Source organism: Nilaparvata lugens, chromosome 7 (assembly GCF_014356525.2).
Source record: "Nilaparvata lugens isolate BPH chromosome 7, ASM1435652v1, whole genome shotgun sequence".
Lineage (NCBI taxonomy): Eukaryota > Metazoa > Arthropoda > Insecta > Hemiptera > Delphacidae > Nilaparvata > Nilaparvata lugens.
The window spans coordinates 36,246,108-36,260,982 of NC_052510.1; the positions used below are offsets into that span (position 1 = coordinate 36,246,108).

A 14,875-nucleotide genomic window follows, 5' to 3' on the forward strand; every position below is an offset into this window, starting at 1 on the left:
TTTGCTGCAATCGCAAATCATATGAATATAATTGAAAAATAACGACAGACCAGGTCCAAAAGTATTATATTCCCAAATTTTGATAATGAAAATCAAGTCCAAAAAGATCAGCCAAGTTGTTTCTACTGTTTAAAGTTCAAGTCCAATATTTCCGTCCAAAATTAATACATAATGAGCTATGTATTACCCCAAGTGGGCTAATTAGTCCATATCATTCCAGAAAATAAGTCAGACTTGAACCATTTCTTAATAACAAACACATTACCAGTACTCCCACTTTGACACCGATATTTTGAGTTCCAGATATTTCCAATTCCGCCATCTGACAAACAAATAATTCGAGTTCCAGATACTCCCAATTCCGCCTGGCAACATATTTCGAGTTCCGGAAATTTCCAATTCCGATGTCTGACAAATATTCGGAGTTCCACCCAGCAACAGTTTCCAAGCATAGGATATTTAACATTGATATTTTGAGCTCCAGTTATTTCCAATTCCGCGGCCCCATTTTTTTAGCGCAAAACACGCAGTTTTTCAAAAAGTCGATCTTTTGAGTTTAAGTATCGATAGTGAAACTCATATCGATCTTCGCCTAACCGTCAGAGAGTGTCGATCTTTCTGAGATCGATCTCAGAGCTGAGATCAGCTGGAAAGTGGAAAGGCCTCCGACAGACGACACATTCATACACAACAGAACTGAGCGTGAGCAGTCGCAGGAGCTGATAACAAATGGTAAATCATACTACTTTATATATTTTCAAGTACCTAGAACCTAGAATAATATTCTGTTATGCAGGAATAACTCATTAGCGTTAATTTATTATATCAAATTTTATAATTCAATTGATTTTAAACAGTACAGCTTAGGTAAGCTCTAATTCCCACCTTCAATGAGCAGTAGGCTAATGGTGGTATGTTGTGCAGGACAGAAATAATCAAGATTAAAATTAATACGGTACTTTATATAAAAATGTTGAGAATTTTTCAGTGTTACTTGTTCATTCAAAAATGTAAACGGCAGTCTGGTACTATTTCAATTTTGTTTTAAAAATATTATATTTTTATTTCTTTATTTTACGGAAATGCATTTTCAGATTTTAACCTTTTTGTCTCAAAATATGGAAATACTGGAAACTATTTCATCCAGTTTCAATAGCTATGATTAAAAAAATTATAAAATTCACAATGATGAACATGAATTAGATAGTTGAGGGCAAAACTTGACTCCCAAGCGTCGTTTCACAAACATTTTTACATGTTTGTATATAATGTGATAGACAAGAATAGAAGGAGAGATGCTGTGTATTGCATCCATTAAACATTTATTGCATATTTATATTTTTTTTAATTTATACATTGCAATCTAGTCTAAAAAGACTAATAAGCAATTTTTTCTAATATGATGAAGAGTTTAATTAATAAGATAGGTAGTTCTCATTAAGAGTACTAGGTATTGACCCTTAAATTGCCAAATATTGAAAATAAAAATATAACTAAATAATCATGTAGGCTATTATAGATAAACATTTACACTAATAACACTGCTCTGCTTTGGCACTTTCACTCCACAACACTGCGCAATTCGAAGGGCTTGGTCCGCTTTAATCTGCGCAGCGTATGTGTGTTGTCCAGTAGCTGAGCGACTTCTTCGTTTTTATGCCGTTGGATCCTGTCTGCATGCTTGCGTGCGAAGCGTCCAATTTCTGATGAGCATATTTATAAATGACTCATAATTTCAAACCTAACGTTTTCCACAGACCTGACGAGATGATCTGATCATTGAGGTACAATGCTGTTGACTCTCTACTATGTTGCTGCTACTTGGTTGCAGTCATGGAGACTGAACTCAATCCGAACAAAAATATCTCAGATTCAAGAGCACAATGGATCTGTTCTTCTCTACAAAGACTCATCATCAAAGTCAACAAACTCTGGAGGTAACTAGCCTAATGCATTAAAATTGAACCAGGTGTGCCTCTCCCAAGCTCAATCCCGAATCCCCCCTTCCTAAATATCCCAAGTATAATACCGGCCCCCCCTCCTCTTAATACGCCTCTAACACTGATGACCCTTTTTGTGGAACACTATCAGAAAAATTTAATAAGGGAGTCTACGTCTTTGTCACCCCTGTGAGTACCCCTGATTAAAATACCTACTTGAAATTGTCAGAATTGGCACATTTTATAACATTTAAAAAAAATCTAGTTTCTGTTACTAAACGATTGCACCATATTCATCCGTAATGATTTTTTATCACGTTCACTATAACCTGAATATTATCGTCTACAGCAGAATCTTTAAAAAATCTAAAAGTACCGTAATGTGTTTCCGTATTACATTTTTGCAGATGACAATTCAATCCAAATTATTTGGTTTGAACCTCCTGCTTCGGTAGTTGAAATTTTTCTAAAGTTCGAACTTGATGCAGAGTTTGAACTGATACTCTGCAAACGGGATTTCAGTTGGAGAAAAATCTGAGTTTTTTCAACTTCAGATTAAACTTATATTAGGCCTATGCAAACGGCCGGGCCGGAGGGAAGCACTCAATGTAATCCAATGAATGCTGTTAATCAAGTTCATCTGGAAAACTACTTCTATTGGGCAACTTCTTTGAAACTGCTCTCTCTTCTTCTGTATTTTTGTAATTTTCTCATCAGATACAGTCATGTTCTTAAGCTGCGTTTACACCAAAGTTATTAACAAAATGTTTATTTCTACGACCTTATAGATTCTATAAGATTGGACATAACTTATCATACACATGATGAACATATGTGTTTGTCAAGTTCCGTTCAATCTTATAGAATCTATAAGGTCGTAGAAATAACATTTTGTTAATAACTTTGGTGTAAACGCAGCTCTAGCCTAGTTGTAATAATTGATACATCAACTCATTTTCTTATTTTTACTTTCCTTGCCCTATTACCAAAGGTAAGGAAAGTATTGCTTTTCGGAAAAACTAAGGTACCCCAATTTCTATACGTTTCAAGGTCCCCTGAGTCCAAAAAAGCGGTTTTTGGGTATTGGTCTGTGTGTGTGTGTGTATGTATGAGTGTATGTGCGTCTGTGTACACGATATCTCATCTCTCAATTAACGGAATGACTTGAAATTTGGAACTTGAGGTCCTCACAATATAAGGATACGACACGAACAATTTCGATCTGATGCAATTCAAGATGGCGGATAAAATGGTGAAAATGTTGTCAAAAACAGGGTTTTTCGCGATTTTCTCGAAAACGGCCCCAACGATTTTGATCAAATTTATACCTTTAATAGTTATTGATAAGCTCTATCAACTGCCACGAGTCCCATATCTGTAAAAATTTCAGGAGCTTCACCCCATCTATGCAAAGTTTGATTTTAGATTCCCAATTATCAGGCTTGAGATACAATTTGAACAAAAAAATTCCAAGTGGAAAAGATTGAGCATGAAAATCTCTACAATTAATGTTCAGTAACATTTTCACCTAAAATTCAAAATAAGCTCGAAATCCGAGAAATTGTTATTATTTCAATTGCAAACTGTTGGCAACTGATTCTATTAAATCATTCACTATGAAGAGATAGCAAACTTCGTGTGTCTCCAGCGTTATTGTCCTGTCACCAGCTGGCTTGGATCTTTGAATAGTAGACTTGAGATGCGCGAGAACACTAGCGTCAGGTGATAAATTTACATAACGGCAAGGAAAGTTGTATGAGTGCGCCACACCAGATTTTTCTCCCTGTGCTGATTAACTTATTATTCATTTGTCTCGATTAATTACTTTTCCAATTTACAAAATTAGAATTGTTATTACTTTTAATTTACATTCAATTCATTGTATTACTTTTCACATCAAAGTTTATACTGTATAAGTCTACACATTCATAATAATTATTATTCTGATTCAATTTATTATTATTATGGCTTTAATAAGTTTTCATTCAAGTTGCTAAGTTTATATCTTCATAACATCTGGATTATAGAACTTACGTTGGGGCAAGTTTTAAGTTTCCACCTCATATTATATTATATGTGGCCTTCATATACAGTATTATATATTCTGTATGTAAATAAATAAATATCAATCTATAAACAGAAACTAGTGAATATCATTAATTCCAATCAAAATATATTTCCAATCGCGAGTTTTTTCCTAGCGGTAGGGCTATTGAAAATGCCATTGTAGGTGAAATCAATTTGAAAACGTTCGATATTTTCAAATTTACCAACATTTAAGTTTTCTGTGTTCAATTCAACCTGAATATTAAAATAATGTAGCCTATAATTCATACACTATTAATGCATTTTTAATATTACTTGTCACACTTTCTGACAACAATTAGTAATTTCAAACTCAGTTTTTGAATAATACTTTGAATTTCCAAGAAAAATATCAATATTGATTCTTTACAATATTCATAACACCATTAACCGTTCAGGAATAATTATGTTGAGCTATAGATAGTGATGTAAAATTCCCGGGATTTTAAGATCGAGGAAATATTTCCAGGGATTTTAAGGGAAATATTCCCAAAAATCATAAATTCATGGGAACTTGAGGAGATTTATGATTTCTTTCATAAAAAATTACCGAAAAAGAGGTTTTTTGTTACACAAGGTCTCAATCACTTGTTATACAACAGATTTATGTAAGAAATATAAGGATGAATAACTTATAAATTGTAGTAAGTTCAAAGAAAACAGTAATTTGAAGTTCATAGACTGAAAGGAGAAATGAGCACTCAATAAATCATTCAATTGCACCACTATTATTATGCTACTTTCATGTCTTAAAAGTTGAATAATTTTTTTGTACATACTAATAAATGCCTGTAAATCAGGTAAACAAAGTATTGAGTGTAATTTAACTTTCATTGCATGATTTTATTCAATTTCTTCGCACAACAATAATTGACCCCCTAAATAAAGATTAGAGTAGAATATAAATCCAAAAATTAGAAATTAAATAAAATACAACAAAATAGCTAAACTAAAACAAGGAGCATACTCGAGCTTAATTCAATATTAAAAAGAAAATAATTCCACAACTCACAACCTTCCAAGAGTCATTGAGGCTCACTTAACTTGTAATAAGATACTAGTCCAGGCAATGATTGCTCAAAAAGATATAGAGGGAAAAGTTTGGAACCCAATTTTTGACCTCGCAGTCCTTTTAAGGATAGTGAGGGGGTAAGCATATAAAAAGTCCTCACTCCTACCACACTCAACACTAAAACTGCTATAAACATTGATGGCAAGCATAAAATGATGAAATAATACATTAAATTGAAGAGAATTGAATGCTCTACGACTCATTGTCTTTTAAATACTCGTATAGTCCAGTCAATGAAAGATTATAGAGGGAAAATTTTTGAACACAATTTTTGACCCCATAGCTCTTCTTTTAAGGATGGTAAGGGAGTAATCATATTAAGAGTCCTCACTCCTACCCCCTGTGTAAAAAATTACATTTTCATCCAGCTACTGTCTAAAGTGCTTACTTTACTCCCTGGAACATAATACTAAAGTGTTACTTTTTCGCTTTCGGGACGAAAAAAGAGAAAAACTCCCTAGAGCGTAAAAGTAACTCCATTTAAATAACATGGGAAGCATCTCTATTTTAATAACTTACATTTGAAATATGTTAGAGGGTCTAAGCTCAGATGAGGAAGCATAATAGAGATGTCTGTCATTGAGTCAACATAATTCAATACCACAACCAGAAATTTGATCAACTCATGAAATATATGTTTGTATGATATTACTTACTTAATGCTGTGCAAACGCTAAAATTAAACTTTCTACTGGTGATATTTTTCAAAGTTTTTCGATTTGTATACTATCAAGCTATCAAAATGAAAAAGTTTTCTCAGGAAAACATTTTTTTTCGATCATTACTTTTTGATATATGAGCGCCTAAAGATTAAATTTTTGTGCCAGAACAGTTCGGTGGAAGATAAAACCATGACATTTTAAGGATAGATTAAATAAATACCTTGAAGAGTCATCCTTAAAATTTCATGGTTTTATCTTCCACCAAACTTGAAATGTTCTAGCACAAAAATTTAAACTTTAGGCGCTCATATATCAAAAAGTAATGATCGAAAAAAAATGTTTTCCTGAGAAAACTTTTTCTTTTTGATAGCTTGATAGTATACAAATCTAAAATCTTTGAAAAATATCACCAGTAGAAAGTTTATTTTTAGCCTTTGCACAGCCTTAATATTAGTAGATAGTCCAGTCAATATAGACATAAAAAAGGGGGTGTGCTTGCAATTTATATTGTAGTTATGATTTTTTAATATATTATTTGGGTACATAAGAGAAGTCCAGAACCAATTTCTTCATGCAAAATTTCCTTGTGCTAGATACAGAGTGGCCCAAAAACCTCATATTTTCGGCTCATTTTCCAGTTTTTAGCTATTTTTGCCAAATCTCGTTATCAGACAGAAAAATTTACTCAACAACATCTTCCGATTGGTACCATTTAGATGTATAATTCAAAATCCCTCTGGGCGTATTTTTGTGCTCTACAATCTGAGATCAAGTAGAGCGCTCTATCTCATATAGATTTCCAGGTACACCTGACAACAATGCTCATTGTATTGTAAAAAAAACCTGATTTTCAGCTTCAACCATCATCACCAACTACATAGTCTTCACATTGATATTTCGCACAATGACATAAGTTCATGAGATTATGTCCTATGAGAATCACCCGTTAGATGCACTTCATTTCAGTATTTCCTTGTGGAGAGGCACGCTTAAGGACACCTCAAGGATCAAAATTTCAAACACATAACTCCTGACACAATGCTCAGATTTCAACGTACTACACTTCATTCTTCTCGGCTTGTCAAGGCGGTCCAAAATCATGCATCATAAGTCGAATTCGGTCGAAAAGTGGAAAATTTATTGTTGAGTGTACTAAAGCTCATATTCCAATACACAAAAAATGGCCAATTTCTATATTCAAAGCTATGTATCTCGGTAACCACTTATTATAAAACGACTTAGTCGGCCAATCCTTCTAACACTAATATCACCAAAGAATGAATTATTAAAAAAAGAGTCATATCAATCGGCCTTTTCCAAGGCCAGCACCTGTGACTACCTCACTGAATATTGAGGGACTCTCTGTAAATAAAGAAATTTTAATAGCGGACATGTGCAAGCAACGAAACTGTGACATTCTAGCCCTGCAAGAGACACATAGAGGCCCTACTAGTTATAGACCAAAGATAGCCGGAATGGAGCTAGTCCTTGAGAGACCCCACTGTCAATATGGAAGCGCCATTTTTGCAAAGCCTAACCTTGTCATTTGATCAACTGCCAACACCTGCAACAATGATGTGGAGATTTTAACCATAGAGCTTGAATCATGTACAGTAACCTCAGTGTACAAGCCACCAAACACAACCTTTGAATTCGTCAAGCCTGGGAATTTTTAAAATAAAAAAGCCAAGATAGTCATCGGAGATTTCAACTGTCACAGTGTCACGTGGGGATATTCAACAACAGATATCAACGGCGAAGCCCTTGAGTTATGGGCAGAACACAATGATCTGGAGCTGATCCATGACTCCAAACTCCGACCTTCTTTCAACAGTGCTAGATGGAGACAAGGCTACAATCCAGACAACCTCTTCGTAAGTGAGGCAATAGTACAACAAACTGTCAAATATGTTGAAAGTCCCCTTCCCAGAACACAGCATAGAGCATTAACGTGCAGTATAGAGGCTGTTATAAAGGCAGAAACTGTCCCTTTCAAGCGAAGATTCAACTTTAAAAAAGCAAAATGGGACATGTTTGCCTAAGATTTGGACAGAGAGATAATAAAGCTAGAACCAATTCCCAAATCTTATGAAGCTTTTGTGAACATGGTGAAGTGGATATCCAGAAACACATTCCAAGAGGATGCCAAGTAAACTACATTGCTGGCCTCGACCATGACTCTCTGGTAGCTCTTAATAACTATGGGAAACTTTTTGATGAGGACCCCTTTTCAGATGAGAGTATAAACACCGGTGAACAGCTACTGTCTCTCATAGCAGAATCAAGAAGAGAAAGATGGTGCAACCTACTTGAACAGCTAGATATGAAGAGAAACAGCCGCCGAGCCAGGAAGCTACTGAAGAATATAAGCAACGACCCAACCACAAATAAATCGAACATTGGTGATGTCACAGCGAACCAAATTGCTCATCAGCTCCTCTTGAATGGCAAAACTACAGGAAGAAACATGAGAACAAGGATTGAGCGAGAACAGGAAAGTGAAAACCACTCTTTAGACACCCCATTCACAATGCAAGAGCTGCAAGTGACTATCAAACAGATGAAAGAGCACAAGGCAGCAGGTGTTGATGACTTGAGAACTGAGTAAATAAAACAGTTTGGACCAACAACAAGAACTTGGCTTCTGGACTTCATCAATAACTGCGTCAACACTTTGCAAATTCCAAAAGAGTGGAGGAAAGCACGAGTGATAGCACTCTTGAAGCCTGGGAAAGAGCCAAACAACTGTAAAATCTACAGGCCTGTATCTCTACTTTGCCACCTTTTCAAGTGCATGGAGAGGATGGTATTCAACAGGATCTCTGAAAAAATCGACCAGTCCTTGATTCCCTAGCAGGCAGGTTTCAGGCCTGGCAGATCATGCTGTGGGCAAATTCTCAATCTGACACAGCACATAGAGGATGGTTATGAGAGGGGTCAGGTGACAGGAGTTGCATTCATTGATTTGAGTGCAGCTTATGACACCATCAATCATACAAAGCTGACCCATAAGCTGTATAAGGGTGCGTACACAAAGAAAGCTGGTTGCCGGCGCCGGAAAACCAGCCGCTGTAAGCGCGTCCCGGCTTGAGAAGAACTTAACATGGTTTCAAGTGTGCCCGTACACAGTAAACGCCGGTGCCGGCTCAACAAGCGCAACAAGCGCGAGCTGCCGGCGTCAACCGGCAAACAAGTATGAAGAGAACATTCTTGTAGCCGGTTTCCAGCAACTGGCTCAGTCTGCGAGTGGTCTCTGTACTGTGCGTACAGTTAGTCTCCAGTACAGTCTCTGTACTGCAGTTGGTTATACACTATACAGTATTAGCCTACGTATAAAATATGCAACTGTAGGCTGTGCCAATTATTGAAACACTTAGAACAATAAATTAGTTATGCAAAACTCATATTCATGACCGTAAATAAATTCTATATTGAATTGTTTTTTGGAAAAATACGATTCACAATTTCAGGTTTTCTAAACCCGAAAATCCCGGGATCGACGCTTGAAAATCCCGGGATCGTTAGGTATAGAAAATGGACCGGGATCCAGGGATTCGGGATCCCGGGATTGACATCCCTAGAAGACTTCAGAAATCAAAAGTGAACAAGTTATCCACCTTATAAATATGGATAACTCTTACCTCAAAAATATGACAAGACGCTCTTCTGGTTCTATTGGTTGTTTATGCCAGTTTGACCACTTTTTAATCAAACGTCCTTCAATGTTTCTTAATATGTAATCGAAAGTCGCTAGCTCCATTCTCATGTATGTGTAGAACCGTTGTGGGTCACCTTTTAGTTGCGGAAACAAGTGATGGTATTCACCAAGTTTCTTCCTATGTCTATTAATAACATGAACACCGAATTTCCTCCTTTGCAATAATTTTAAATGAACACTCTCCGCCAAAAACACATCATCACTAGACGAAGACATCTTTGACACTGCTCAAAGTGAACTGACTTGTCGCGCTTGTTACCAGCTTTCTTTATGTACGGCTTCAAGCTTTTACCGCGCTTATAAGCTCGAGGAGCAAGCTGCTGGTTTTCCGGCGCCGGCAACCAGCTTTCTTTGTGTACGCACCCTAACCTCACCAAAGATTACAAGCTGACAAGGTTATAGAATGCACTCTGCAGAATAGAAGATTCTATGTAATGCTGCAGGGAAAGAATAGCCGGTGGAGACAACAGAAAAACGGTTTTGCACAGGGAAGTGTTCTGGCGCCCCTATTATACATCTACACAAATGACCAACCAAACAGTCCCAAGGTGAAACGATTCATTTATGCTGACGACACAGCAGTGGCTGTACAAGCAAAAACCTTTGACAAGGTGGAGGAAGAGCTTAGCCAGTACCTTGAAAATCTTGGTGTGTACTACAAACTTAATAACCTCAAGCCCAATCCATCTAAGACTCAGGTGTGCGCTTTCCATCTCAGAAATAAAGAGGCCAAAAGAAAACTTAGAGTAAACTGGATGCAACAAGAACTTGGCTTCTGGACTTCATCAATAACTGCGTCAACACTTTGCAAATTCCAAAAGAGTGGAGGAAAGCACGAGTGATAGCACTCTTGAAGCCTGGGAAAGAGCCAAACAACTGTAAAATCTACAGGCCTGTATCTCTACTTTGCCACCTTTTCAAGTGCATGGAGAGGATGGTATTCAACAGGATCTCTGAAAAAATCGACCAGTCCTTGATTCCCTAGCAGGCAGGTTTCAGGCCTGGCAGATCATGCTGTGGGCAAATTCTCAATCTGACACAGCACATAGAGGATGGTTATGAGAGGGGTCAGGTGACAGGAGTTGCATTCATTGATTTGAGTGCAGCTTATGACACCATCAATCATAGAAAGCTGACCCATAAGCTGTATAACCTCACCAAAGATTACAAGCTGACAAGGTTATAGAATGCACTCTGCAGAATAGAAGATTCTATGTAATGCTGCAGGGAAAGAATAGCCGGTGGAGACAACAGAAAAACGGTTTTGCACAGGGAAGTGTTCTGGCGCCCCTATTATACATCTACACAAATGACCAACCAAACAGTCCCAAGGTGAAACGATTCATTTATGCTGACGACACAGCAGTGGCTGTACAAGCAAAAACCTTTGACAAGGTGGAGGAAGAGCTTAGCCAGTACCTTGAAAATCTTGGTGTGTACTACAAACTTAATAACCTCAAGCCCAATCCATCTAAGACTCAGGTGTGCGCTTTCCATCTCAGAAATAAAGAGGCCAAAAGAAAACTTAGAGTAAACTGGATGCAACAAGAACTTGAGCATTGTGAGTGGCCTAAGTACCTTGGTGTCAAGCTGGACTGAACGCTGTCATACAGAGCACACTGTCAGGACACAAAGATGAAGGTGGCTGCTAGAAATAACATAATACGTAAATTGACAAGTACAACATGGGGGGCTAACCCCAGTGTTTTATGTACATCAGCCATTGCACTATGCCTTTCCACTGCAGAATATGCTGCTCCAGTTTGGGCAAACTCTGTACATGCCAGACATGTTGATACGGCGGTCAATGAGACTGGGAGAATAATCTCAGGCTGTCTCAAGCCCACACCCATTGGTAAAATTTTCCCAATCATAGGAATAGCACCACCACCCATTCGCAGAACTGTTGCAGCAGAAGTGGAACGGAAGAAGCAAATCAGCGACCCAAGACACCCTCTGTTCCACCATCAACCAACGGCAACAAGGCTCAAGTCAAGAAGGAGTTTTATCCAGTCAACAGTACCTCTTACCACAACTCCTGAACAACGAAGGTTGGATCTATGGCAGGAGGAACTGCAAAATCCGCTCCTGGAACTGAAAGAAAGTGCTAGCTGTGGTAGTGAACTCCCTTTCACAACTTGGAAGTCTTTAAACCGATACTACGCACAGGAGTCACAAGGTGCAAATCAAATCTACTATGCTGGGGTTACATTCAGGACGATGCTGCCTGCGACTGCAGCCTGGAACAAAACTACACTCACCTATTGCAGTGCAAGTTGCTTGACACAAACTGACTCACGACGACCTCCTCCAAAGCAACGACAAAGCCCTCCAGGTGGCTAAATTTTGGGAGCGAAATATATAGAAAAATAGAAGACTGGTGATCCTGGACACGGAAAGTAAGTACCACTTATTATAAAAATCATTACTTGATTTTGAAATGTACAATAGAATTTCCTCTTCCATATTCTGCTGTAAACGATTTATGGGAAAATATTCTCGTAGAGTGAGATTAGATTGTTGAAAAAATCTGGAAATTTTAGATATTTTTATCATATTGACGATTTTGGCAGTACTATGGTAGGGAAAAGTGATTCAAGATGGATTTTAGACAACTAAGCTCGTAGTAGATGAATTTATCTACAATTTGGAATCAATCGTGAGTTTCAATGGTGTATCAGACTCGTTTTAGAAACTCTTAATCAACAGTAAAATCACGGAAAAATGTAAAAACTGAAATTGCCATTTTTGAAATCTTCTGTAAATTCCGAATGGTATTGGGATTGAAAGTATTATTTATAGGAGTGGGTAGAGGGGGACAATTTTCACATCCTCACTAGATTTGAGAATTTCATCAGAAGTATTTCAAAAGACATGCAGCTTTGAATATAGATATTGGCCATTTTTTGTGTATTGGAATATGAGCTTTAGTACACTCAACAATAAATTTTCCACTTTTCGACCGGATTTGACTTATGATGCATGATTTTGGACCGCCTTGACGAGCAGAGAAGAATGAAGTGTAGTACGTTGAAATCTGAGCATTGTGTCAGGAGTTATGTGTTTGAAATTTTGATCCTTGAGGTGTCCTTAAGCGCGCCTCTCCACAAGGAAATACTGAAATGAAGTGCATCTAACGGGTGATTCTCATAGGACATAATCTCATGAACTTATGTCATTGTGCGAAATATCAATGTGAAGACTATGTAGTTGGTGATGATGGTTGAAGCTGAAAATTAGGTGTTTTTCACAATACAAGGAGCATTGTTGTCAGGTGTACCTGGAAATCTATATGAGATAGAGCGCTCCACCTGATCTCAGATTGTAGAGCACAAAAATACGCCCAGACGGATTTTGAATTATACATCTAAATGGTACCAATCGGAAGATGTTGTTGATCAAAAACTAAAATTCATCAAAATTCAATCTCAAATTCATCAAATCATAACTCAGTACTTACAGGAGATAGAGAGTTCCGAATGATCTCATTTTATTCAGAATTTTATAATCTAGAAAAAAGGCGAGAGTAAATTTTTCTGTCCGATTACAAGATTTGGCAGAAATAGCTGAAAACTAGAAAATGAGCCGAAAATACGAGGTTTTTGAGCCACTCTGTATCTAGCACAAGGAAATTTTGCATGAAGAAATTGGTTCTGGACTTCTCTTATGTACCCAAACAATATTGAAAAATCAGAACTCCAATATAAATTGCATGCACCAATGTATATAGTGACTGGACTAAGACGATAAAAATTTATACATATTTTAAAATATTTTATTCTATTCAAAATACCAGCCAACAAATATTATTCATCTGCAACTCAAATCTGAAACACGTGATCTGGAGTCAGCCATTTTTGATAGCCGCCCAACTGATAATTGTTACAACTTTTGCCGATAGATAGCGCAATCGGCAGTGCCAATCAGACAACCGGTTTTTAGGTTTTAGATTTTAGGTTATGTTGTTAGAAAACATTGACACCAATAACGTAAGTTATTAAAATGATTTGATTTGCAGTTTCTATAAAAAAATGTAGATGGAGGAAAAATGTTGTGTACATCACAAGCAAAAATACTTGTTCTCCCTCAGGAAAATTGTTGCCCTCGGCTTCGCCTCGGGCTTCAAACGTTTTCAAACAGGGAGAAAAAGTTGTACTTTTCACTCTAGATATACAAATAACTATTTTTCGATGCATTGTTGTTGAGTAATAAGCCCTGAAAGTGCAAAAAGTTGGAAGAATAACTGTATTTTCAAAGATTTTACGCTTTTAAAAGTGAATATCTCAAAAACTAAAGAAGATATCACAAATCTCTACTTTACAAAACTTGTAGGAAATTTATCTAGCTTCATTTTTACTCAGCCATGTCGCTGAAATGCATTGTTTCCCAGTTACATGCGTGTCAGCCAGAAATGAAAAAATGCAACTTTTAAACTACCCTCATCCCTTAAGCTCTAGGAGTAGGGATGAGGACTTTTGATATGTTCACCTTCTAACTAGTTCAAACAAAGCTGCGAAGTTAAATATTGTGTTCCAAACATTCCCTCCCAATTTCCCTGACAATTGATCTATTGTTGTTAAACTGAAGATTTCAAACTCAACACTATAACGGCTGCAACAATCGTTGGGAGATAATAAATGAGAACATAGATGAAATTGAAGAGAATATAATGCTCTATGAGCCGTGATTAGTATGGATTTTCTCAATGAATCGTTGAAAAGTTATAAGGCCAAAAAGATGAAAAAATCGGAGCCGGAAGGGGTTTTCTTCAAAATGTGATACCTTACAGAGCTCATATCTAGAAAACTATCAGAGATATGGAAAAATGTTGGAAATGAAATTTGTAGGATAGTTTGTGAGCTTTAATATTATGATTGTGTTCGACAAAAATTTCAGAAAGGCGCATATTGTTCGAGATATATGCAAAAAACAAAATATGGCACTTTCAAACCACCCCCACCACCTTAGCACAGGGGGTAGGAGTGAGAACTATTGATATGTTTACCCCCTTACTACCCTTAAAAGATCTACGAGGTCAAAAATTGTGTTCCAAAATTTTCCCTCTATAATCTTCCATTGACTGGACTATAAGAGTATTTAAAAGACAGTGTGTGAGTGAACAAAAACAGGCTCAAAAAATGATGATTTATTGATTATATCAATGTAAAATGTGGCTGAGCTTGATCAATATCAAATAGAATGATGATTTATTGATTATATTGGTGTAAAATATGAGTGGGCTTGATCAACTTTAATCATTTTTAAAGTAAAAAAATCATTAATTCCCAAAATTTCTTGGCCTCAGAAATATTCCTAGAATTATTGCCAAATCATAAGTTCCTTACCACTGGGAATATTCCCGATCCACATCACTAGCTATAGGTTGTGATTCATTGCA

At 36.8% G+C, this 14,875-nt stretch overlaps 1 protein-coding gene across 2 annotated transcripts in view; it reads left to right on the forward strand.

Moving 5' to 3' along the window:
* The first annotated feature begins 340 nt into the window (after nt 1–340).
* The window catches only part of LOC111058010 (biotin--protein ligase), a 98,410-nt gene continuing 83,875 nt past the window's right edge, over nt 341–14,875 (forward strand). Inside the window, exons 1-2 of one of the 2 annotated variants that reach the window (XM_039432641.1) lie at nt 341–732; nt 1,758–1,937. In XM_039432641.1, the coding sequence (XP_039288575.1) occupies nt 1,790–1,937 (148 nt within the window). In that variant the 5' untranslated portion in view covers nt 341–732; nt 1,758–1,789. The remainder of the gene's footprint in view (nt 733–1,757; nt 1,938–14,875) is intronic. The other variant, XM_039432642.1, reaches the window with a different exon arrangement.